Source organism: Protopterus annectens, chromosome 1.part1, assembly GCF_019279795.1.
Source record: "Protopterus annectens isolate FY-2018-M chromosome 1.part1, PAN1.0, whole genome shotgun sequence".
In the NCBI taxonomy this organism is placed as follows: domain Eukaryota; kingdom Metazoa; phylum Chordata; order Ceratodontiformes; family Protopteridae; genus Protopterus; species Protopterus annectens.
In genome coordinates, this window is record NC_056726.1 from 1,238,700,088 (window position 1) to 1,238,727,432 (window position 27,345).

General features: G+C 40.1%; 1 protein-coding gene across 2 annotated transcripts in view; it reads left to right on the forward strand.

Annotated features, from left to right (window-relative positions):
• Positions 1-27,345, forward strand: part of LOC122809541 (gastrula zinc finger protein XlCGF26.1-like) — a 306,301-nt gene that overhangs the window by 72,948 nt on the left and 206,008 nt on the right. For both annotated transcript variants that reach the window (XM_044081121.1, XM_044081129.1), the window contains exons 3-4: positions 9,563-9,685; positions 26,497-26,730. In XM_044081121.1, coding sequence (XP_043937056.1) covers positions 9,563-9,685; positions 26,497-26,730 — 357 coding nt within the window. The remainder of the gene's footprint in view (positions 1-9,562; positions 9,686-26,496; positions 26,731-27,345) is intronic.

A 27,345-nucleotide genomic window follows, 5' to 3' on the forward strand; every position in this document is an offset into this window, starting at 1 on the left:
TAGATAAAGATGTATATTTTTCTTTGGAAGAAAAGCTCTTTGAACTGAGGTGACTAGCTAACACCTCAGGAACACAATCCTGTGTGAAGAGTCAAAAAAGATTTTTGAATGTTCTCTTGGAATCCCAGCTTGTGTTAGAGATCTGTCACCCAAGTGAGCTATTCCTAACACTTTGAAAAAGACTCTGCAAAGATTAGCAAGTTATCTAAATATGGAAAAATGTGGATACTCTGTAGTCTGCATTGAACTATAACTGGAGCTAGACATTTTGTGAACCCTCATGGTGCAGTGGATAGTCCAAAGGGTAAGGCAGAGAACTGATAATGTAATCCAGACATACAAAACCTTAAGAAATGCATGAAGTCCTGATGAGCAGAGACATGCTAAGCATCTTTTAAACCTAGTGTTGCCAGGGAACATGAATGAGGAAGAAAAGGTACTGGGTTGTGAAGTGACATCATTTTAAATGTGGGCACTATCACAAACAGGTTTAGAAAAGAAAGACCCAGAACTGGTCTCCAAACATTTCCTTTCTTTGGCACTAAAATCATGCCCTGAACAAAAACCTTTCCCCAACTGGGAAGAGGAAACTGATTCTATAACACCCTGAGACTGCATGCGTTGAAAGACAGGTGGAATTAACAGTCTGGTCTGGTGTGTGAGGGATTACACCCTAGAAAGGAGGAATTTCCTCCCACTGACATATGTAGCCTTGATGAATGATCTTCAGAACCCATTTGACTGAAACTATCTGTTGCCAAAGAGAAACGTGGAGATTCAGACTTTCTGGAAGGAAAATAGGGCTGCCAGGGTTGTAAAGCTAACACGGTCCCTTAAATAGTCATTCTAACTTAGGTTCATAGGTTGGTACTAGGATATCGACCCTAGGGCCTATACAAGCCTAGCCATAACAATTGCCTGGCTATTTCTTCCCACAATATTTACTTCCCTGGACCCTTGTTTAGCAGGGTGACTGACGTGATCCCCAGGGTGAATTTCCTATCTCCCATCCAGTTGTCAAGGTTCCTTTTGAAGAGGGCCAAAGAGGCGCTCTGCTTGACATGTATGGGCAGTCTATTCCAGAGTCTGGGGAGTCTCTGGGTCAGGGACCTATCCCTCCAGCATGATCCCTGGAGCGTGTGGCTCTGAGGGATTGGGATTTCTTTAAGTGTAGCATGTCCAACAGCTCTGGGTTTGACATGGCCTTGTATGTTAAGCAGAAATCACCTCTGAGTAGACGATATGCGACAGAGTATAGCTGGAGTTTTTTTAGATGGTCAGCATAGAGCATCTCCTTTAGGCCTGTGATTCTTTTAGTGAGGTATTTCTGCGGCCTTTCCAGTTGTTGCAGATGTCTTGAGAGGTACATACCAAATGGGGCATTGTATTCTATAATGGGTCTAATGAGGGATGAGTACAGTGGGACAATGACCTCCTTTTTTCTGGCTGAAAAGCCCTTAGTGATGAGGTGTGCCACACAGAAGGATTTGCTGATTGTTGTGGTGATGTGATTATCTAAGGTGAGACCACTGTCCACCTGTGTCCCTAAGTCTCTTATCACACTTTCCGTGTTTAGTGTATTCCCACCTATGTGGTAATTCACAGGTACATGTTTTTTCCCAAAGGGGATAACTATACATTTCTTGGCACTGAGCTTGAGCCCATGGCTCTGGCATCAGGCATTTGTTTCTGTAATTCCCTTTTGTAGAATATCCACATCATTTGGGGATTCAGTAATGGCTCCCAGTTTACAGTCATCTGCAAACATTGTTACCCAGAGTCCCTTAGTGTTTGCCTGTACTTCAGAGAAGTAGATGCCAAACAAGAGCGGTCCCAGGACTGAACCCTGAGGTACTCCACTTGTCACTTGTCTGGAGCTGGATTTGGAGTCAGCTACTTTTACAGTGTGGGTTCTGTCAGTAAGCCAGTTGACAACCCATTGAGTGACATAGGGATTAATGCCCAGCTTAGTAAGTTTATCTATGATTCCAGAGTGGGGGATGGTGTCGAAGGCCTTAGCAAGGTCCATATAGGCTGTGTGGACTGCCTTACCCTCGTCCACAGCTCTGGAGACTGATACGAAGAAGTCAATCAGGTTCAGGAGACAAGATCGGCCCTTCACAAACCCAAACTGGGTGGGGTCCAGTGTTTGAAGGTTGCCAATGTCTTTGTTTATAAGTTCCATTGTAATACGTTCTATGGCCTTGCAGGTCAGGCTCATCAGACTGATGGGGCGGTAGTTCCCAGGATCCAAGGTGGATCCCCCCTTGTGGAGTGGGATAACTGTAGCTGTATGCCACTAAGTGGGCACAAAGCCTGAGGTGAGGCTATGATTAAACATGACACTTAGGTGAAGTGCCAGTTCATTTTGTAGTTCATGTAGTACATAGCCCGGGATGTTGTCTGGTCCCATGGATGCTGTATTCTTAGCTTTGGAGAGTGCGGTTTTTAACTGTGTGGCCATTATTACTGGAATTTGGCAATCTTCCAGTACTGAGATGGGCCCTTTAGGGGGTGAGAGGGGGGGTGAAGTTGGCACTGAATCGATCTGCCAGGATATTGGCAATATCCTTGGAATCAGTATATTTAATGCCATTCTGTTGTAGCTCAAAGCAGGTCTGAGCAGTGCCATTTAGATTCTTGACATAGCTATAGAATGCCTTGTGGTTGTCTTTGGAATCTTTGGCATTTTTATTTTCATAACTAGCATTGAAAGATTTTATGAAGGATCTCAGCTTCTTACTGAGGCTGGTAAGGGAGTTTTTTTGCATCCTGGGATTTTCCTCTTTTCATGGACTGCCCTTGGTTTTGGGAGATTCCAGAATTCTTTTTGGAACTTCTTTTCCATTTTTTCTTAAACTTTTGTTTCCTTGCTTTTGTTGAGACAGCTTATTTTGTGTTTTTGCCATGACTTGTTAAGGGGTTAGAGAATCCTTTAAAAAACTGTAAATGTAGAGATGAAAAATCTTACAAGATTCCCTGTATCAACTTACCCCTGTCATCACACTTTCTGATTACCTCTGCAGCAGAGGTGTTATAAACTAAATCTCTATCCAAAGGCGAATTTAAAATATCGTTTTTAACATCATCTGGGAGGTTCTGAGAATGCACGTATGAAAACCTCCCCAAAACAGTACCAGTGGTCAGAGCTCTAAAAGAAATATCAACTGAGTCATAATCACACTGTAAACAATGAGTAGTGACTAGTACAACAGAAATAACTAATTTATAAAGCAGATTTTTTCTCACAAGAAGAAATTGTATTCAAAACTATCATACTTTCTCAATTAGTCAGAACAAAATTTAAAATATGAGCCTGACAATTCAAAATTCTGAAAATCAGAGCTGCAGAAGCATACACTTTTCCCCTTATTATCAATAATCTTCCCATTCTTATCAGAAAGAGTAGAATTTTATTTTTTATTTTGATTTTTATTTAACATTTGTTGACCGGGAAAGTCCGACTAGGTTCCACAGATCCTGTTTTCAGCGGAGGCCTGGGGAGAAATGCTCCCATGAAGGGATTCTTACCTCAGTGTCACTGCTCAACAGAGGCACAGCAAAATAATTATGAACCTATGAACCTATGAACCTAAGAAGCATGTCTTTAGAATGTGGGAGGAAACCGGAGTACCCAGAGGAAACCCACGTGAACGCAGGGAGAACATGCAAACTCCACACAGAAGGCACCCCAGCTGAGAATCGAACTGGAGAACCTCTTGCTGTGAGGCGACAGCATTAACCACTGCACCACTGCGCCGCCCTATTTGAGTTAACAAAATGTGTAGCAGCAGCTGTAACGTTAACTAAAACTATAGCTGCTGGGTCAGTTTTCGGAAGGAGTGTGTACAAACTTAAAAGAGTGAAGAATTTTCTACATCCCATCTGACTTTTAAGGGCAGCTGGCTGGCTATCAGGAAAACTGCAGACAATAACGCACATCCTCCAAAGATGACAGAACTGGAGGAATGGGTAAAGGCTCTGGAAAATCCTTCTGTAACAGCTCATATAATGTTCTCAGGTACCGAGAAACCTCATTGTTCTCCCACTGAAAGCATTGGCACTTTCTGGATTTAGTCTCAGAGAAAGAGAACTCCCCACAGGTAATTTCAGAAACTGAGCTCTCCTTTGAGTCTGAATCAGACATCTGAGGAGAAAATCCTTTATCTGTCCCTTGATCTTCTTGTCTTGATTCAGAATGTTGAATCTCTTCAGAAAGAAGAGATATTCCTCTTTATTTTACCATAAACTTTATAAAAAGGATCAATAGCCTCAATTAAACCCTGATCCAGAAGCAGTAGACTACTCCTGCCTAAGGAAATTTGAGGAGGAGTAGTATCATTAACTTTTCTGTTTCTTTTTAACAAGAAAAGTGGGGCCCATTTGGTGTTATTAATGGCAGCAGTGGCTTCCCCAGGGATGGGCACAACATTCTGACAAAACAGGGAAGCCTTCCCTATTCTCTCTCCCAGAGAAAACAAAAACGGCTTTCCCTTGCCCACTGAGGTGATCCCAAAGCCGCAGAGGATGTAACTAACCCCCAGTCAATAGTGGTTATAGGTGCTACACCAAGGGTATCCAGAGTAAATGGTGATTGGTCTGAGGTATGACTAATAGCCACAGCAGAGTCACTCACATGTGACTGAGGCAAATTGCTAGTCTACTGTGATTGCAAGGCAAGTTTGAATAATTTTTTGTTTTGTTTTGTTTTGTTTTGTTTTTTTGTGGCTGGACGAAGGACCAACTGTGGGAATGACAGTTTGTTCCATGGTCAAGCCAAAAAAGGTGCCTCTTTCTGGGGGAAAACAAACAGCAAAAGCTAGTAATACTTAAAAATCTTTAAAATAATTTTTTGTATAAAAACACAGTAAAAATCAGTTTAAAACACTTTGCCAGCCTCAAAAAGTAAAATAAACACAATTTCCCCACATAAAAATGATTTTCATTTACTTTAAACAACTTTGAAACTGCCAGGAAAAAAAGAACGCTTTTGTTTAAAAGTACAATACAGTTTCATGACAGTCCATTAAAACACAAATTCTTAGTTTTAAAATAACTTTCCTGAACAGGAAAGGGTTAAAAAATAAACATTTTTAAAATGGAATTTTTTTTTTCTCCCAAAGAGTTCTTGTTTGCCGAGCAAAGGAACAGCACAAGCCAACAGTTGAGGCAGGAAAGCTGTGAAGGGCTTGACAGCCAAACCTGTGTTTTTTAGTGAGGTTAGCTCAAGCTGCGGGTGACTGGAAGGTGCCCTGAAGCTTTGAAATTTGGCTGGCTGTTATATCCTATGCAGGAGCTAACCACTGTAGCTAAGGCTACTGCAGCAGTGATCAGCATGGTAGACATCAGTCATTCTTTGGAACACATCAGATGTGTCTGGTATGTTCTCTTCTCTGGTAGGTTTGTTTACAGCCTGCAACAGTTTTTGTTCCTATGTGTATGTTGTAAATACTTTACTTACTAATGTAGAATCAGTGTTATTCCAGTCTGTCTCTGATGATTTAATTTCTTCTTCTTTCCTGTGTTTCAGGCAAGAAATTATGAATTCTTCTAGGGCATCAGCACTTAACTTTAGTGGTCTACACACTCAACCAATTGTTATATGTCCCACGGATGTCTTTTTTGCCATGTTTACACACCCTGCAGTATTGGTGTTATTATCAAATATGTAAGAATCACTTGTCTCATAACAGTGCTTAATTCCTATCCTTTACCTCTACCTGATTTTTGTTAGACAGTAAAAACATTTATACCCTGACAGAACTGGTTTCAAATCATTGATCTTTAACCAAGTTTCACAAACGGTGACAGCATCAGTATTGTGTGATTGCAGCAAAATGTTCCAGTAAAAAAATATTATTGCTGTTTGCATTAGCAACAAACACAGATACGTCAAATGTTCCTGTATGTGAACTTTAAATTTCTGATGTGGCAAAAATCTTGATTCTTGTTAGTGAAATATTGTAATATATTTCCTGCAAAAATTGTCTTCCGTTAGCTTGACGAGTGGACTTCATCCTGTCTAAAGACATGTACCCAGAATTGGGTTTAGATATTTTATATTTTCCCACTTTGTAAAATAGACCATATTTTCATGTTGGTGTTTACCCCCCAAATATTTTCATTCACACTAACCTGACTCTCCTTTCTGCGTGTGATTTGTGAAAAATAAGTCCTAACACCAGTGAGAACAGCATTGTCGAAGAGAACTGTAACTTCCAACAGTAACTCTTTAAAGATGAGATCATTTGATCCAATAGGAATAAAAACAGCTCCATGCATCCTTACAATCCGGCATCCCAAGATCCTTCTCATATCTTGTATTTTAGCTCCTGGAAGGCAAAACACTTACCTGCAAATGTAGATATCATTTCCTTTAATAAATGAATCTCCGATTATTAATGTGTCATTTCCGGCCTAATCTGAATAATCGCCCACCTCTAACTCAGTATTGCCTGCTCTTTCAGTTGTTACAAAAGAATAATCTTAATCACCATTAATCCTATTAATCTCACTGGGCTCCTTTATTGAAATGTTGGCAGACAAAATGCCAACTGCCGAAAAGCTTCAAAAATCAGATTAAAAACTCGGAGAAGAACAAATTTCAAAAATCACACCCCCCGTAGCCCTGAACATATATATATCAGCTCAGAGATTGCCATACCTCAGAGAAAATGTAATATTCTGAGAAATGGCATTTCAGACTTAGTATATGTAAGTCCGTTCTTTCAGCCATTCAGTGGCAGCATTTTGGGACTCGCTAAAGCGGGTCCTGACATTTCAAATGGTTACCATTTCACTGTTTTCATCACATACATCATGTGCAAGCATGCAGTTCTCATCTGGCTGTCTCTGTACTTCCATAGCCAGAACCATGTTGTAAGACTCAGTCTTTCTTTCTTCTCTTTTCCTTACAGTAATGTTCTTTAATTCTTCCAAGTTCAGTTTAGGGTTCTTTTTAGAGTGCCCTTTGCCTCTTTTTTCTACCTTCTCTGTTGGAACAACAATACAATTTTCTGTAGACAGAATATTTATTTGATTTAACAGTGTTGCCATTCTGTGTAGTTTGTGTATTACATATCAAAATAGAGTTCTTTTATGTAGTATATTTTTTGTTTATCATTATATACTTGTTAATTTCTTTTTTCCCAGTTATTTGTTTTAACAATTTCCGTTTCTTTCTTTTATTATTTTCTTTTACATGCTCTGAATCCTCAGATTGCAGTATACCTGCACTCTGAATTGCAAAAGTATTATCTCTAGTATCAGCATTAGTAAAGACTGAATGATCTTTAGACATACTGAAGGAAAACCAAACTAATGAACTGATGTGAACGAAAAGCCACCAGCCAGATGAATAAATCCAATTTAATAACGAAATAAACTTATACAGCCACAAAACGAACTTTAAAAACGCCAAAAACAAACCACAAGATATTTGTGGTTTGTTTTTTTAAAGTTCGTTTTGTGGCTGTATAAGTTTATTTCGTTATTAAATTGGATTTATTGATCTGGCTGGTGGCTTTTCGTTCACTGGATGATCTTTACTAGGATACGGCAGTACCTTTCTTAAATGTATTCTGCTCACACTTTGCCTAATATTGTTTATGTCGTCAGTCCAGTCATTAATTTATGTAATAGTGGTTTCCCAGGTTGTGCCAGTTGCAGAAGTACATTAATTTTCAACTAGATTTACTATCAGTAAAAATAATCAAATTATCCAACTTCTGACATATGAAAAGTGTGTCTAATGTTATGTGTTACCTTTCTACATATACAGAATTTAGTACATTTGACAAGATGCTTGTGCTCCAGCAAATCTTTAATGGCATATTCATTTAAAGAATCCATTCTCAGTGAAAAACATTAAAGAATTTTAAAAGAAACAAAAGTGTAGAAATCAATTACCATGGAACTGACATAAATTAGAACAACCAGTAAACTAATTCAAATTGTATGACAAAATCATAAAAACAGTATACAAACCAATATTAAATGAAGTACACTGTCTTAAATTTTTTTCAAAGGAAGTACATCATAAACTAGTTATTCTGGCTCATGGCACCTGTCATGCTGTCATACAAAAACACTAGAGGTGTTATCATGTTACACACTATAGCTTGTAGTCTTGTCCGCTTGCAGTTGTAGCTCGAGTTATAACTAGAGAGTCCACTCGCAAGTGCCTCCCAACAGTCTTTCCCTTTTAATCACAAACAGTAAAAACCAGAGGTAAAAAATAACATTTAAATCAAATAAAGGTTCTTCTATCAAATGGTTATGCAGGAAAGCACAAAATAACACAGGATAGCTTGAGATTAGGTCTGGTATTACCTGTCTGCAGTCAGTACTAAGTTATAACTAGATAGGTCCCTTAGGAGGGTTAGAGTGTGCCTGCCTACAATATATCCCTTTTTTATCAACAAACAGTAAAAATCATAGGTAAGTTAAATAAAATATACATCAAATAATGCATCTGTACCAAAATTGCATAGGAAAGCACAAAACATCACAAGATGGCTTGTGATAAGGTCTGGAAGCTTAGCTTTGGCCTCTAATAAAGTACATTTATTAGTTATCTCAGCTTGCCTCCCTGTGGATACCTCTGTCTAGCTACAGAGCATCAACAGTCAGACTGTTCCTCAAAGGGACCCTACTCCTTAATTCCAGATGCCCACCCTTTTCCCTTGTAATTTGAACTTTGTAATTGAAAAGCTTACTGCCCCCTCATGTCAGCCAGTTAGCTCTAAAAATAAAATGAATCAATGATATTAAAAGGAATACAAAGCGTCATGAAACTTAGAGCCCAATTGTACTCGCAGTTCTTCATGTAGGAAATAATTAGGAATATATACAAGTGAAAGACAAGCAAAGTATAATTTATTTGTTGTTTTTTGTTTGACAACCTGGTGCATTGATTCACTGGGCACATAGCAAGTAGTAAAGATACCCAGTGAACAAAAAATTGTGTAACAGAGATGGTAGTTCCAAGGAAGGAATTTCCAAGAGTGGTTAAACATAAAAGAATGTACTTAGAGCTTTACAAGGTGGACAGGGCATGGTCCAAAAGAAAGACAAATCTACAAAGTACGTAGGAACATAGGCCTAATATTAAGTAAGTGTCAGTAGGACCATAGGATGCTTAGCCATATACACCTTTAAGTAGTAATTGGAAACCATACAAATTGGCTGTGATGTTTGAGCCTCACAACTGTATTTAGTAAAAACTGCAAGAAAGTACCAGCAAAGTAAGAGTCTTTACTGTGTAATACCTTAAACCTCAGCCCACAGGCCTCCACTACAAGAGCTTTGATGAGTCTTTCTTGCAGTTTCTACTAAGTGGCTTGTCTGCATGACCCTCCTACCTTATGGTTTGAAACCTCACAGTTCTGCTACAGGTTACTTGGAGTTAAATACTAATAATGTTTTTTTTTTAATTTAAATGTATTTATGTATACTTTTATTTTTACAAAAAAGTTTGTTGAATTTTACTTGCGTAATGTATTTTTATGATCATCTGTATTTGCATAATACAATACTGCTTTTGTCTTCAATTGTCATGCAGGGTATTCAGTCCCAGCAGGACATCTGTTATCCCTTATTGAAAGGAGAGAAGACTCTGAAACTCCGAATGTAATGGCAAAAGAGGTTGTACAACAAAAAGATCAGCCTGATGACATTTCCACTGGTAAGTTCACAGCTGTATAATGAATGGGTTCTCTCTGTCTCGCACACACCAGTTTGAAGAGTTGTTTTTGTGACTGTTTTGACTTTGTTAGTGCACTGCATAAATGAAGTATACATGCAATCAAACTACTTACCAGTGTCTTTTTTTCTGAAATACATCTTAGCTGCCATTTGTGACTCTTCTGGAAAGTTTATTACTTGTGAATTCACGTTAGGACAGACACAGTGCTGTTTAAATTTAGTCAGGAGGTCTGGACAGAGTTATGCAGAATTTCAACAACTGCATTTAAAACACTTTTCAGGATTCCTTGACTTTTGATCATAGTTACAAAATGCAATGATACCAGACACTACTGAATGACAATGTTTTAACTCCTATAGTGCCTAGAATTTTCAAGTACTTATGTATTTAATTTTTTCTAACCAGGTGATTACCTCTAGGCCAGTTCCCTTTTTTCAAGACAGACTAGAAGTGATATTCATACTGACTACGGGAAATTTGGCCAGAGCATCAACAAACTTCTCCTAGTATTTGTTCATTAAGTGTTTCAGCGCCTTTTACATCCACCTGAACTGCCACCAGCTCAGGTAAAATGGACCTTGGTTTTGGGAAATCAGTCCAAGTATCTGATGTGGGAGTAGAACCCACATCCTTCAGCTCTTCCAGCATCAAAGGCAAGTGAAATGCCTAGTTTTCTGGGATATACTGTACTTAGAATACAATGGCTGCAGAAAAAGTAACATACAAAATATTGGATTATGTTCATCTGTACTCTTTTTCGAAGCACACTGAGGATTGGCACAATGGTTAAGGTGCTAACCTACAAACACAAGGTACAACATATAATTCCCACCTTTTGGAAGGGAAACTGACTAGGCTCAAAATGGCCCATGTGCAGCTAGTCTAGTATTTACTTATAAACCTATGGACTCTCATTTAAAAAAATGTGACATCATGGTGTGATTGCTTCATAGGATCATAGGATGTTACTAGGCTAAAGGCCCAAGAGCCTTTTTAAGTCTAAACTTTCATGCCCCAGTTTACCCATTTATCAATACCCATGGACTAGAAAGGCTTTGGTATATGCTTGTGCCTTAGGACGTCTACAAGCTGTCCCTGTCCATAAGCAGACTATGACAATAGGATTATGGTAATACCTTGGATTCAAGTTTTCAGACAGCACTTTCTTAAAAATTCTACTACTGTCACTTTTAGAGAGTAAATTGTAAATTTATGATTTTTGTGTTATATATCCTAAGGGGTGGCTATCCCTGTCATTAAATCTCGTTTTCTGTAAATTGTATGAAGTTTGGGGCATGAGTTCATGAAGTGTAACATAAAAAAAATATACATTTAAAAACATATTCTGTGAACTTAGCAGTAGAGTTCACCAAGTCTGGAGGCAGTAAAATCAATGTTGTGTTGTGGTAGTATAGCTAGGGGAGGACCATCTGACATAACAATAACAGATGGATTTTATAGCGATGCAGTGCACTTCTCCTCCAAGTTAGCACAGCTAAGCATCACTATATAATGATACAGGGAAGCAGTGTAGCACTTTTGGTCAGCTAGGTGTACTTAAAGGTATGTACATAAGTCAGACAGCAAGTATGCAAGTGGACTTAGCTGTACAGTGTAACTGTGCAAGCAGGTACAGATATGCAGTGAAGCGTGTATCTAAAAGCACAAGGAAGAATCCAGGGAACAGCCATTTGCTATGTAATATGATCTTGAATGAACAGAAAATTTGAACTCAGAATGAGGTGTTTCAGTATGAAGCAATGTTTGCAGTAGCTATGTCATGCATGTTCCTACAGCCTGAAATGGGATGGCACCAAGTTTTGCATGTAGCTAAGTAGCTATATAGTATTAGCAGCTGCACTATTGTGGTGTCCATATATCTGGACACGTGTTGGATTCATAAAAGGGTGCACAGGAAGGTAGGAAAAGGCAAAGAACAAACAGAAGGTCACACATAAGGACAACATGGTGGGAAAGGAGGCAGACATTTATTTTGCAGGGTTAAGGCCCTTTTTTTGTATTTTTGGAGAGAAAAGAAGAGGAGGAAGGATCAGTGGGAATGTGGTAAGAAAGGGGGATAGGATAAAGAGGGAGCAGAAAGATAAACACAAGATGGTATGTACAAATTGGGATGGAAGTGCATCCAATAGGATGATGAGACTTCAGATGGACAGAGACAAAAAGGTGACAGACAATGGTGATGAAGAGGGTTGGACAATGCACATGATATGGAGAGCAACAGAAGAGGAAGGGAGCAGTCATGAACAGGGTATGAGCACTTGATATGTCATCTCACATCCTGGTCCAGGGGTCTTTACAGGGATCCATTCCCATGTGATGGATCAATGTGACTGGTGATTTGGGCCATCCTCTTCCCTGGTGACCCAGCAAAAGGGGCCAGCCAGTCAAGTAAATCTACCTTGTGCTCAAAGAGACTGTCCACATGAACCATATATCTGCTCATTGCTCACTGTACTGCAGCTTTCACCACCATTCCAGCTGCAGCTGGACCATGTCTTGCAATGTAGGTGAACTACCTGCAGGTGAAGAGCTAGCCTCATGCACCTCAACCACAGTCTCAGCAGAGGCAGGATGTAATGGAGGTGTCTTTGAAGCAAATCTTTTATGCAGACCTACAGTGAGGAGACAACATGGGAAAATGGTTGTAACTGAATGTAGCCTGATAGACTGAGTAATTTTACCAACACACTAGGCCTTGTGAATGGCATTAATTGTGCCTAGCCACAAGCCTATACTGCCTTCTGCAGAAAGTAGCATGACTTGCTTCAAATTCTGCACATGCTGAAACAGAAAAGGCACATCAGAGAACTGTGCTACTTGTGAAGGTACTAGAACAATAGATACAAAAAAAGTATGTATTTCCCATGAGCTGTGTGGCAGGCAGCAGGCAAGTGTGTGTCCTTTGCACATATGTTAAGATATGTAAACTGAATATGGCACAGGTACATGTGTGGAGACAACAGGTGATGTGAAGTTAGCATGACATGGTGCAGCGTGACTTCCCCCAAATATTGACCTGCATTAATTCACACAGAATGTAATAGGTGTATCACATGCAGTGTTACCACCACCACCTAACATGAAAAATTCATACAGCACCAAAGCCAATTCCTAGCCTTACCATTAGCTTTGTAATTACGTTCTAGTAGTAGTACCAAGTCCAAAATGTAAGAGATGAAAGAGAAAGCATATGACTATAAAGACAAGGAACAGAATACTCATTGTATCATTTCAGGCATTCCTGTCTAACCTGCACTTCCCACTCATACAGCTCATCAGGGTTCCTGTGCCGCAGGTAATCAAAACAATACCTTCAGTTTTCCACTGTCTTTGTGGTGCCTTGTAGATACAACTGGCTCTTCAGTCAGGTTATGCCAAACATTCACTTTCACCATAGTCTAGACACTGGCACAGATGGTTAAGACTATGAGCTGTAGATGTATTTCCATATCACTGTTACAGTATTGTTCACTTAAGTGATATCCTGCCAAGGATAGCCCAATGTCTAGCCAGTAGACTAAAGCCTTCAGCTTTTATAGGCACCGTACATCACACATATGCTTACTGAGCAAGACGTATGGCATAAAGGTGATGTATGGATGCAAACACTCAGAACTTCTTTGTCGCCGGTTTGAACACCATTGTCATATGTCAATCTGAATGCCCTTCTGCTGTGCTGGTTACCAAGCCGTGTTTCAGATAAGTGCCCTGTTAGGGTTTCTTCTCTTTTTTAACTATTGTCTGGTACTGTGTTCATGTTATCTAAGCAAAGGAAAATGTCAGTGTGGGAGGCAGATTCCCCATAAAGACTATCACAACCAGTGTCTTTATTGCTTGGATGCTTCCCACGATCATACACAGTATTCTTTCTGCTAGGCATTTGTGCCTAAGATCCTATATAGTTTCTTCTTTGTCCATATATTTTATTTTTATTTATTTATTTTGATATTTGTTAACCGGGTGTGTCTGACTGAGCCATAACCCATTTTAAGTTAATGCCCGGGGTGAAGGTGGGGGCCATATAGAATACAGTTACAAGCAAAAGATAATACTTACTACAAGAAGTTTTAAATACATGGCAGACACACTTGAAATATGATCAAGTAAATGGCAAAAGACAATATGACATACAGGACAGCAATATGTACATCAGTAGCCAGTGAAGAAGATGCTAGTAACAATCAATGGTGGTTACAAACAAAATTGCAGGTAGAGAACAGAGTATTGAGAAGTGCAGGTCAGTAGGCAGTGGATGTGTATATCTTGAGAAACAGTGACTTAAGCTGTTAGCTCATGGTGCTATGGGAGAATCCTCCCATTCAGAGGACCAGCTGTCTGCCAAGAAGAAGGCCAAAAAAGTTAGGCCTGATCTGTTTGCTATCCAGCCTCCATCAGGCATCTCTCTAGAGGCTAGTGAATGCCCCGAGGATCATCTGGTGCTTGATTCTGATTCCTCGGCTGCAACCCCATTGGAGGCAGGTATGGCTCTGAATTCTTCCATGTCCTCAGAGGCTTTTCTAACATCTGAGCTTGAGGGATCAAGTGGGATTCCTCAGATTCTAGTGAGGGGAGAAATTCCTACTACTCTTATTGAGTTATATCAAGGGTCTGACCCTCCTAGAGTGTTTTGGGTGGACGTCTTGCAGAAAAAGAAACTATAGACTAAGCATATTTCCCCTGTTGTTAAGGATACCCAGTTTGAAGGGCAGGATTTCACTCAGGGTTTGTTTAATGTTTTAATGGCCTTGAAGCCTCCTCAAGAGATGTCTGTTCCTGCTCCTCCTGGTCTTCCACTCCTGTCAAAAGGCGTAGGGAACTGGATTCCTCTGCAGAGGATTTGGATTCTGGGGAAGAATACCTGGCTTACTTGTCCCATACCCCCCCCCCCCCAGACTGCCATTCAGATGATGAAGACTTCTTGAGTCCAGATTCCCCCTTGGAAGAGTTGTCCTTTGTGGATACGATTGCCCACATAATGTACTATTTAAATGTGACTTTTCCCAGGTCTCTGAACTTCAAAAAAAGGTATTATGAGCTCCTGCAAATGGAGTTTCTCAAGCCATCTGCTCTCCCTCCTGTTCTGCCTGCCCTTTTGGATACTTTTTCTTCAGGCTCTGTAGTTCCTGACTGTCAGCCTTTTGTGCCAAAGAAACCTGATAGGTTCTACAAACAGCTTGGACTAAAGAGTTTGGCTGACTGAAATTGTTTCCTACTGCTTCACAGTGTATATTTTGGACTTTTTTTTAGGTTCTACAAGGTGCTTGAGGATTGCAAATTTCTTTAAGTGCCCATTTTCTGATCCTTCAGTGGCATGAGTTTCTTCTGACAAACCCTCTAAGTTGTTGCCATCTACTAAGCTCCTTCCTTCTGATAAGGACAGTCAAGCTATGGAAAGATTGGGCAAGAAAGTTTACACTGCTGCCATCTTGTCCTTTAGGGCCATTAACTACCAGACTGATATGACCAGGTATGTTTTGACTGTTCTTTCCCAAGTTTCTAAGATGGTATCTGACATTCCTGATTCTGAAGGGAAGGCTTCTGCCCTCACCTTGTTGGGGTTCCACGTCTCAGTTTGCATGTCACTCAATAAAGTGCAGCTATGATGCAACTGATACCTCTTCCAGGTCTGCTGCCTTTGGTACAGTGGTCCGGTGTTATTCCTGGCTGCGTCTTCAGGCTTTGCCTGGTGAAATCAAGGTCAAACTTTTGGATGCTCCTCTGGATAACAGATGTCTCTTTGGGGCCACTGCTGCTAACTTATTAAAGTCCCTTCAGGATAAGAGAAAGGCTTGCAGGAACTTAAGTGCATTTTGTTTCCACTGTTCCCAAGTTTCAGAGGAGCTATCCTTCTAAGTCTGCTTTTATTCATAGGCAGACTCGCCTCACTCCCAAGGGTAAAAGGGGTTCTAGACATATTCCTCCTGCTAAGGCTACTCAGACTCCTTCCTCCTAGAAACTTTCTTTTCATGATAAGCTTGGTTCTGTTTGACATTTGGCCTTCCCTTCCCCTGGACCCCTTGTCTCTCCTCCTCTCCCTGTCTCTTCCAAATTGACATTAGATCATCTCAGATGCTTGTTTTCTGTCCATTGTCCATAAGGGGTATTTTGTGGTTTGGAAGTTCCTTCCACCCTTTTCAGGCATTCAGAAACCTCCCCGAGAAAGACTTCCTCATTTTCTAGAGGTTCTGCATTCTCTTTTGGATCAGGGCACCATTCAGACCATTCCTCCCACCCAGGTGGGGAAGGGGTTTTTACTCCAGGATGTTTTTGGTTCCCTGGAAGGAGGGTACCTGGAGACTTATTTTGGATCTTTCTCTACTCAACACCTCCCTTAAGATCCCTTCTTTTCAGATGTTGTCCCTTCAGGCATTATTTTCTCTTCTGCTTCCCCAAGCCTTTATGGTGTCCTTGGATCTCAAGGATGCATACCTTCCCATCCCCATTCACCCTCATTTCAGGAAATGTTTATGTTTCTCTGTCTTTTCTTTGCATTTTGAGTTCTCTACATTGCCGTTTGGCCTTTTTACTGCCCCAAGGGTATTCACCAAATGCCTCACTGCTGTCATTGCTTTTTGCAGGCTTTGGGGTGTGCAGATGTTTCCCTATCTAGACGATCTGCTTATTCAAGCTCCTCCTCCCAGTAGTATATTACAGGATCTCCAGTTCACCACTTGTCTTTTACGCAGTCTGGGGTTAACTGTGAACCTCCACAAATCATTTCTGATGCCTTCCTAGGATCTTATCTTCCTTGGCTGCAGGCTTCAGACCATTCCCTTGCTGGCATGTCTTCCTTCCCCTAAGGCTGTCTCTCTGACAGCCTTTTTCCAGTCTCTTCTTCCTCTCTCCTCTGTCATGGCCAGGGAATTTCTTAGGGTCCTGTGATTGATGGCTTCCACCATTCCCATGCTCTGTTTTGCCAGGTTCTACATGAGGAAGTTTCAGAGCTACCTCATATTGGTATGACTTCAACATTGCCACCCCCAGGGTTCTTGGTTCCTTTTCTTCCTTGTCCCAAGCTCGTGCTTCAGTCGTAGAGTCATCAGTTGTCTCTTATCTATTTATCTCTGAGTGTTTTTCCACTTTTTCATAGGTGTAAATTCTGCCTCTCTTTCATAAAGTAACTTTTATTTAGCCCTAGGAAGATAATTAAATCCATAAACTCATACTATACTAACTCTGATACCTTTTCTATCTTTCCTTCTCTTCCTTTCTTACTTTATCCTCAGTCTATTCATTATGCTTTCTAATTATGTTACTTTATAAAAAGTACTATGCTTTGCCCATGACATAATATGTGGGATCTTATATCTCACTTATGTGTAAGACTATTGTGTTATTAATCTCCCAATTTCCTCAAAAAAACAAAACTTTTTTTACTTGACTTCCTTCTTACTATTTTAACTGTAATTACTTTTATGTTTACTTATTATTAAACTATGTATTAATACTTGGAGCTTTTCTCCCCGGGCCTCTACTGAAAATGGACATATATCCAGCTTGACTAGCCCAGTTAACAAATGTAAAATAAATAAATAAATAATCCAAGGCATCCTTTTCAATCTCCAGCTCCCATTAAGGAGCTTTTCATGGACTCCTCAGACCAGAGAGTGGGGTGCCTCTTGTGGCCCCCTAAAGGTCCTGGGTCTCTGACCTCCTCATCAGAGGTCAAACCATATCAACATAAAAGAGATAAGGGCTCTGTTTCTGGCTGTCAAGCTTTTCATTCCTTCTTTCATCCCAGGCCCCTCAAAGTTTTCACAGACAATACCACAGTGATGTGATATATCTACAAACACAGGGACACAAGGTCCTATCTTTTTTGGTGACCAGCTCTTCAGTTCTGGGATCTAGCTGTCCAATATCAGGTGACTTGTCAGGCAGTTTACATTCCCTCAGAGCACAGTCTTGTGGCAATTGTTTGAGCAGGTCCAGAATACAAGCTCATGAATGGATGCTTCACAGAGATGTGTTCCTGGACATTGTCAAGCAATGGGATATTCCTCAGGTAGATCTTTTTGCATCCCCTCTTAAGAGAGAACTTCCACTTTTTTTCCAGAGTCCTAAGTCCTCTGAGTTGGAATGTGTACGTCATGCCTTTCCTTGGAAGGGGATGTTTCTGTATGCTCCCCTTCTCTTCCTCTGTTGCCAAGAGTTCTGCACAAGATCAGGCTGGAATCTCCCAAAATTGTGCTGGTGACGCCCTTTATGCCCAGACATTTGTTCCCCCTTTCTTTCTCACTTGGCCAGGGGCAATCAGCACAAGTTACCTCACCAGGTGGATCTTCTTACACAAGACCAGGGGTCTCTTATCCATCCTCTCCTGTCTACTCTTCTGATGGCACATCTTTTCTGAGGACATGCTTCAGATTCTGCAGGAAGCCAGGAAATCCACCATCAGATGTGTCCAAATGGAAACTATTTTCTGTCTGGTGCCCCTCTCTCTCTCTCCATCAGGATCCCCACTCAGTGGCGGTTCCTCTGGTTCGCCCTTATTTGTGTGATTTGCTATATGCTGGGTTGGTATATTCTTCAATTAAAGCTCACCTGTTGGTAATTTCTGTTTGTCTGCCCTGGAATCCTCCTCCAGCCTCTTAACTTTGAGGTGAAACAATTACTTAAAGGCATCCTAAATGTTAGGTCTCCCAGGAAGCCTGTTCCACCTTCTTAGGACCTCAATTTTGTAGTTGAAAAATTGATGCTAGCTCCTTTTGAGCTTGCTTTTTCAGCTTCTGTACAACATTGTACTTGGAAGGCTGTTCCTTTGGCTTTTACTTCAACCAAGAGAGTGTCTGAACTTCAGGCTCTCATGGCTGTTCTTCCTTTTTTAGTTTTCATAGAGACAGGGTGTCTTTTCGTATTAATCCTTACATGCCTAAGGTAGTCAATGAGTTGTCCCTTAATCAGTTTATTCATCTCCCTTCCTTTTTCTCTTCTCTGCAGTCTGCCAGTGAAAAGTTTTCAGCACACCTTGGATATGCATATACAGGTCAGATCTTATTTAGACAAAACTAAAGTCTGTTCCTTTTAGTTTAAGTAGTACTGCAGAAAATCTCAGATTTTCCCTATGTGCGCTTTGTTCTAATTCTCCCATTTCTTCAGACATCTCTCTTCTTGAACAGTCTCATACTCAACCAGTCTTTTCTTCATTTTGACCTGTGATTTTTGCAGTTTTATCAGGTCATCTGAATATCTGTTTAAAGCTTCCTCTATTCTTCCCAGCCTTTTGTTGATGTAGTCCTTCAGGGTTTCATATTTTAGTCAGTTTTGAGCACATTTGACTTATTTTTTCCTCTAAATTACTGGAAGCCATATCTTGCACCAACGCTGAAGCTTGAACTGCTTTTTTGCTCAACAGCTGCAGGATTCTTCCCAGTCAGTGTTTTCTCTTCACCTGTTCTAGCTGATTCTCTTTTTGGCTGTCTTAGTTTCTTCTTTGCTGACATCCAGGCAGTGTACTTACTAGCCTGTAAATGAATTTACTAAAATTGACAAAGTTCCATGGCCTTGCCTATCAGTTTCTTTTTTCACACTGGGAGCTCAAGTAAAGCTGTTAATCAGTTTGTAGCCATCTTGGAAAGTCTTTTTGGTTTTATTTTTCTGTGTAATGCTGGTTGTAACTTGTTTGCTGGATTTTGTGTTGGGAAAGTGCTGTAGTTAATGTGTATTGTTTGGATTTGTTGCTAATTTAAAATGTGGGGGATGCTGTGTTTAGTGTGAACAAGGTTCAGCAACTAATGACCTAGGCAGAATGGTGATAAATCGTTATACATGTGCGTGTCTGTATGATTTTCTGTTTCCTATGCCAGATGACCATATGGTCGCTGTCTCAACCTTGTCCATTAATTCCCCATCACCACCAGGACAAGAAATTGTCACAGCACTGTCATCATCCAGCCAGCCATGAGCATTTTTTTGTAATGTTTTTGGCCCTAACTTCTCCCCTAATGGGTCATGGTCACACTTGTAGATATGAAAGCTTACTGAGACTTGCCCCGAGAGTTTGCACATTCCTACACACACCCCATGAAGTTAAGGTTACTGCACAGATATAGCTTGGCAAAGACAGGTGCACACCCCTGGCCAATTGACTGCATGCAATGCATCTTCATCTCCAGTAGGCATTGGCATTATAATGGTCTGGACCATCTTTTAGCCAGTGGTGGCAGGTCATTCCCACCCTGCATCATTAGCTCATCCAATTCCCTGATCAGCAGTTAGTCCCATACCATATGAATCATAATGAGGAACTTCACCTCAGTCCACTACAGAGCTGGATAGAGTAGTAATACATCTTCCCTAAGTGCTGATAAATGCTTACTGACATGGATAGAATGGAGCTAAAATATCTGGTACTGTAGCTCAGATATGTGTCTTTATCACATGCACACACTGATAATGTATATAACTGTGGAATACATGGTGTTCTATTGAGGGTTACATGGTGTATATTGTACTGTAAAATTATGGATAAGTGGTAAGCCATAAGTCATGAGTAGAGCTCCCTAATCGTTTACTACAAGGCATTTCATGTTCAACAAAACCAGGTCCCATGTATCCGTTCATCCTTTTTTGATGCTTTTTATGTTTGAGTTATGCTTCTCAGTTTACTATGCTAATGGCCCAGGATTCTGGAAAATAGGGCTTTATGTAATTTTCAAAGCTTTTTATTAATGTAAGTCTTAGGTACATAGATTAATACTAGGCTAATTGCCCCTGTGGGCCATTTTAAGCCTAGCCAATTACCCCATGTGAGAATCAAACCTTGTACCTTGTGTCTGCAGGGTAAACACCTTAACCATTCTGCCATCCCCCCACCCCATTTTTGTGTGAATAATATTTATAGAGCTCAACATCTTTACCTGAGAATTCTGGACAAAGCCAAAAGTAATGGGGTAACAAAGGATCAAAATCAGGGACAATTTTAAAATGTCACTCTAAGTCACTTAAAAAGTTAATGCAACAACAGGTTTGGCATCAACATGCATTTAATGAACAATGAGAAGTAGAAAAGTGTAATGCCCGGCATTGTTAGCTGACTGCAATTCTCAGTTATTTACCTGAAAATTAAAAGTTTTATGAGGTACAGAGTAAAATATGACTCAAAGTAAGGGATATTCTGCAAGATTCTGGACAGTTAAGACACATGATGATATTTGTTGATAATGGTTTTGAATCGTGGTTCTGAGGTAAATTTTAAATGATGTGGCAATTCATTTATTGGTGTTATTTTTAGTATTTTAATGGAAGGTATTAAAGAAGTCTATGGACCATTGTGTCTATCTAGTAAAATATAAAAATAAATATGTGAGGATTTGTTAGTTTTTAAAGGTAACCATGTTTTATTTAATTTATTTTTATTAATTTAGATAGAAAGAGGTTTGGTTTGTCAGTGATGCTTTTTATTTTATTTTATTTTGTATTCATTTTATCATTTTTTAATAAGGATGAATTTAGTTTTTAAAAGGTTGACTTGCATATGCAGTATTGTTTGTATTTATTTTATGTGCAGTTTATGAATTTAATTTTTTTTTTCAATTTTAAAGAATGGAAAATGTGGTACATATATTACTTTTATTTTATTTAGTTGCTTTAAGCTAAAGTACACGCATGTTTTTGTTTAGGGGTTGCTTTAGGTAGAAAAAGGTGATCTACTTCAGGGTCAATTTCTGTATGAAGGTGTTGCACATCCTACAAGAGGCAAGGAGGCTTAGCACTAGGAAATCATTTCTGGCTAAATGGAAGAGATTCTTCCCACAGTTTTTGCAAAAAGGCATCCATCCCACAACAGCCACACAGCCAGATGTCCAGAACAGCCTGGCAGACCTTTTTGTCAAAGGTCTATCTGATATCTTCATCAAACTGTGTCTTTTGCTATTGCAGCTTGCCCTCACATGAACCCTTCCCTCTCACACACTGTACAGTAAACGTTTTCCTTAAAGGTACTACACTTGAAACCATCTAGAAGGCCCATACTACCCTCTTCAGGTCATAATTTTGTGTAGGGCAGGTTAACTTTTCCACAGTTGCTTAGGTTGTCAGTGGTACTTACATTTTTGTACTGGAAAACCTTATTTTTAGTAGCTGTTGCCTCAGCCAGGAAAATGTCTGAACTACAACAAGCCCCAATGTGCAAACAGCTGTACAAAGGCTTCCACAGAGACACAGTGAGTCTTAATATTGACATTAACTCTTTCTTCATGCCAGAAGTAGTATCTGATCTAGCATTTAATATATAGCTAAGTCTTTCTTACTAACCCATGGAATAAATGGGAAATGATTTTACCTGTCCTAGGCATTCAGAGGTAGTGCAGAGTTTACCTAGCATGGACTAAACATTTCTGACAGTGTGAAGAATGATTTCTCTCTTTTACGCCAGGCAGGGAGTAGGCCTGGTGCAAAGCAGGCAATGTCTAAATGGCTAGCAAATTGTATCAGCTTCTGTCAATGGGAAACACCTAAAAGGATCCTAGGCCTTAAATATCTGTCCCATATGGACAGACTAAAAAAACTCCAACTATTCTCTCCCTCATGTCGCATACTTAGAGGCAATCTCTGCTTGACTTAAAAGTCATGTCTGACCCAGCTCTGTTAGAAATGCTACATCTAAAGAAATCCCAATCCCTCCTCACCACACGCTCCAGAGACCTCAATGTCATTACCGCAATCAACAGAACATGCTGGAGGGACAGGTTCATAACACAGAGACTGCCCATGCTATGGAATAGACTTCCCATACATGTCAAACAGAGCACCTCACTGGCCATCTTCAAGACAAATCTTGATGAGTGAATGGGAAATAGAAAATTCACCCCAGGGATCACTCCAGTGGCTTTACTTGACAGAGGCACTGGGAACTAAGGTCAAGTGGCACAATGCCAGGGTAATCCGATGGGCTAGGCTTGTAAAGGCCCCAGGGCCATTAGCCTAGTACACACCTATGCACCTATGAAAAGGGCATTTCAGATCCCGCTCTTCAAGGGCAGGAGAAACCATAGTGGCCTTTTTTAAAACTGTATCAGCTGCGAGTATCAGTGTAACAGTCAAATGGCCTGTAGTGCACACTTTTTCCAGACATTGATAACTGCATTTTTATTCAAGAAGCAAGGCAGGCTTTGTGATAGATGTCCTGCAGGGCTTGTTGTAGTCTCCTGCTTCCTATGGGGAGAAGGGAGTAGCTTTTGCTTCAGTACTGGAGCATTTCTCCTCGGACCTCCGCTGAAAATTGACTCGTTCCAATTCGGACTTTCCCGGTTAACAAACATTAAATAAATAATAAATAAAAGTACTGCTTCCCCGGGTAAGAACTTATACTACAGCAGAGAGTACTGTGATGAACAACATACAGTTGCTAAGTATACGCTCATAACAGTAGGTGTTCGATTAGAATCACTGCTACAGTATATGCGCCCATCTTCCTGTCCCCTTTTTATTTTCACAAGAGCCTGTTACCTCTGCTTGGAGGAGGCAGGGGACTAGACAATACTAGGCAATGCCTTGTAAAGTGAGTATACCACTCTGTTTGCAGAGGGACCCTTGGAGGTCTCACTGTTTTATGTTTAGGTACTTCACTGCTGGAGCTCTGTAATCTAGGGAGGAATCTCTCTCTCTTGTCAGAGGAGATTTACTGACTGCAGACAGCTGGCTGAATTTCAAGGAGAGGGCACATTTTTTGGGGGGGCACCTATCTCCTAAGGACCTGAAAATGCATCAGACTGTTTTCCCTTTTAAGCCAGGCATTGCGTGACATCCTGGGCTGAGGGTGGAGACGAGCACCATGCTGGGGTCTTCCAACTCTGGAGGTCTGACTGAAAGTCAGACATCTGCTGTGGCTGATTCCACTGGATAAGGAATTGAGTTGCAGCACTGACCATACTCAAACATCTGTGGTTCTGATGAGTGGACTCACACAACTGTACTTTTCTTTTGTTAGACCAGGCCATTTTGACCAATAACTTGACTTGTACAGTTATTTTTTAACATTTATCTTTCTTGTCATTCATGGTAGAGTTCAGCTTTTGTCATCCCTCTCCTTTTGTATAAGTCTTTTCTGTATTTCTTTATTTTTTTACAGGGACTTGTATCTTTGCTAAGAGTTATACTGTTTTCATTCTGATACACAGACCTTGATAATTTCAGCAATCTAGACATAGTCTTAAGTTTGATCTCTTTTCCTTGGAAATCCTTTGGAGTTAGAATCCCTTTTTTGTAATATTCTGTGTAGCTATATGATGATACAGTTATATGAGAAAGCTTTAGCTGCTAAGTAGTTCTAATGGCTGGCAGTAACAGTCCTAGTTACGCCTGTACAGTAGATGAGCTAATCACAGATCTAGCCTCAATGGAAGTACCCATAACATTAATGGGCAATCATTTGTAGTTTGAGTGTAAATTGAGTATTTTTGCTCAACAGTAAGCTCATCCAATATGTTTGCACTGTAAAGTACAAAATATTTTTGTCTGTTTAGCTAACCATTCAGCATCTGTCTGACGTTTAGCATTATTTATTTTTATTTTTTATTTTATTTTACATTTGTTGACCGGGCTAGTCTAACTGGATACATGTCCATTTTCAGTACAGACCCAGGGAGATAAGCTCCACTATAATCTACATATATATGAGACAGACAAAAAGTACAAAAAAAAAACAATCTAAAATACATAAACCTGAAAATATCCTTCAACAAGTTGATTTATACAGAAACTAAATTCTACTGTGGATGCATACAATGTTTAGCAAGGCAAAAATACAGTAATGTTACCATGAGAAAGTCTTAGATAATTTACAAAGAGGGAAAGAGGGAGTGAGAGGATGAATTTACTAAATTCAGCAAGGTGGGTGAGCGGAGGAGAGATGTAGAAAAAGGTAATACGGGGGGGGGGGGTTAGTCTGGGTTAGTACATGGACATAGCCATTGTAATTTTAGTTGAATTTTTAGTTGTTTTTTAAAGAGTGGTAATGATGACAGAGATGTCAGTTTACTGGGAAGCTTGTTCCAGATCTTCTCCACTGTTTGAGAAAAGAGAGTTACCTGCCTTATTGTGGGATTTCTGAATGGTTGCCAGTAGTTTATTTACAGATCGAAGGGTAGTAAGGTTTGTGTAGGGGGAGATGAGGTTTTTGAGAATAGGAGTATTATTAGGTTGGTATAGAATATTATGGGTAATGGAGAGTTGTTGAAATTGTAGTTGGTTATTTAGTCCTAGCAACAAATGTAAAATAAATAAATAAATAAAAACACAGTTCTAACATACTACTTACATAAAGAGAGCATAAGGCAGTACTGAGTTGGATGTTCAACACAAAAATGCTTAATAATCTCTGGTTCTCTCTGTTTAAATTGAAATTGCAGTTCTGATAAAAACATTACATCATTTCATACTTCCCTGGGTTCCCAGGCCACACAGGTATGATGTACTTGTTGGCTAAACAGACTTGTTGTGTAATGGTGGTGTGCATGCAGTTGAGTAATCCTTTAGTAGTTATCTCTATTAAATGTACTGTAGTTGTTGTGTACATTGTTGCCTAGGTCTTCTCTTAGAAGAAGGTCCTCAGATCAGCTGGACCTTCCTGGTTACCAAAATATAGTAAGTAAATGTATCTTGTCAGAACACTGTAGCACACTGCTGCATATGGGCTAGAAAAAAAGATTTGTGTAGACCATCAGACATTTATGCAGTGAAAAGGAAGGACATTGTAAAATAAATAAGTGAATGTTTTGCTAGTCTGTAGATACAGTATGCTAAACTTCTCATTGCTAGAAATGCCAGGTATGCTGATGATAGAGGTAGAGTAATAAGGCAAAGGAGGAGCAATTTTTGCTGTTGCTTTTGCTCATAATTTGGGACAAGACAGTGGCTCAGCAGTTAGCGTTGTTGTCTCACAGCAAGAGGTTCTTTGGTTCAATTCTCAGTTGGGGTGCCTTTTTTACGGAGTCTGCATGTCCTCCTTGTGTTCGTGTGGGCTTTCTCTGGATAGTACATTTCCATCCCACATTCCAAAGACATGCAATAGCTGGATTAGACACAATAAATTGTCCGTAGGTGTCAGTGTGCATACGTGTGTGTAGTATGGAAGAGCAACAATGGCAGGGTTATCCACCAGCACTGTGAACATTGGCTTTAGACGATTGTCACTGTTAATGTGTCATCCAGACTTCATGTGCAGAAATGGAAAAAAGAGGTTGTGGAGGGATGGATGGACTTGCTCATAAACTAAGCAGCTTGAATACATATGTGCATATAAATTGAGTAACTTGAACACATCCAAGTGAAAATGTGCATGCACAATCTGTCACTTACAGTCTCTTCTGAACAGGCTAATGTGATACATACATGGGAGAAGCAAGAGTACATAACAGAACCATTTAATATAATAGCATCTGTATAAGAAGAAGGTCCATCTTTGATAACAGATCCTCCATCACCTGACACCTCACTTGCCTGAGTTTATTACTTGCCTTTTTTTCTTCTTGGGTACTTTTTCTCAGCTTATCACTGGGTAGAGCACTGGAGTGGGGGGTACTGTGGTCCATCATTGGCTAATTAGGTAATGGAGGTGGGCTGGCAGTGTAACTAACTATTTTCTGGTCAGTGGTCTTAATGTCTGCGGTGTAAGTCATAAGGCTTCCCCAAAGTGTACATTTTTCTTACATATCTGTAATTATATTATGTTCCTGCAGCTTTTATGTATCTCAAGTCTGTTTACATGAGTCCTTACTGAGTATGTGGATATTGCTGTTATACCTAAAATTACTTCTAATTTTCAACAGTTTCTGTACTGACTGAGAACATGTCTGATGCATGTAATACAAAAGAGACAATTAGCAAGAAAGTGAAGGCATCCCCACAGGAACTACAAGTTAAGTGCTGTGATACCAGTGGTGATCAGTCTGAATGGCCCACTTCTTCTACTCCTGTCGCCTGGTCTGTGGGTGAAGTATTTCAGGGAAAAGAATGGACAAAGCAGGACTTGGGACCATGGTCAGCCATCACTTGGAAACCTGGTAAGTTCCTACGTTTTGAACTGATATGCATATTTTTGACAAAATGTAAATTCGCAAACGTATATTTCCTACCAGCTCTGTAAAATGTGTTCATAATGTTTGTCTTTTTGGCTTTTCCCGGTTAGGGGTCGCCACAGCAGAACTCCGGTCCGCTAATGATTGGCAGTTGATTTTTATGGTGCCGAGTTGCCAGCCCGATGCCCAACCTTCAGTGAAGGCACGCTCATTCATGCATGTCTTTCAGAGCCCCCTCGACCGCAGGGAGGACATGCAAACTCCACACAGAAGGCACTCCAGACGTGAATTGAACAGGAGAACCTCTTTCTGTGAGGCAACAACGCTACAGCTGTACCACCGCAGCTTAAAATATGTTCATAATATTTAAAGAAAGACACAAAGTTTTGCATTTGCCTGTGTGGGTTTTCATTGGGTACTCCACTTTCTTACAACATCCCAAAGACATATAGGTGAATTGGTGTTCCCTCAATCTGGCCTTTGGTGTACATTTCAGCAACTCATGTGAGTGAGTGCATGCATGTGCATGTATATGTTTGTCAGAGCACATTCTGCAAAAGATGTCCAGGATTAGTTTCTCTGCCTTTTGTCCATTGAGTG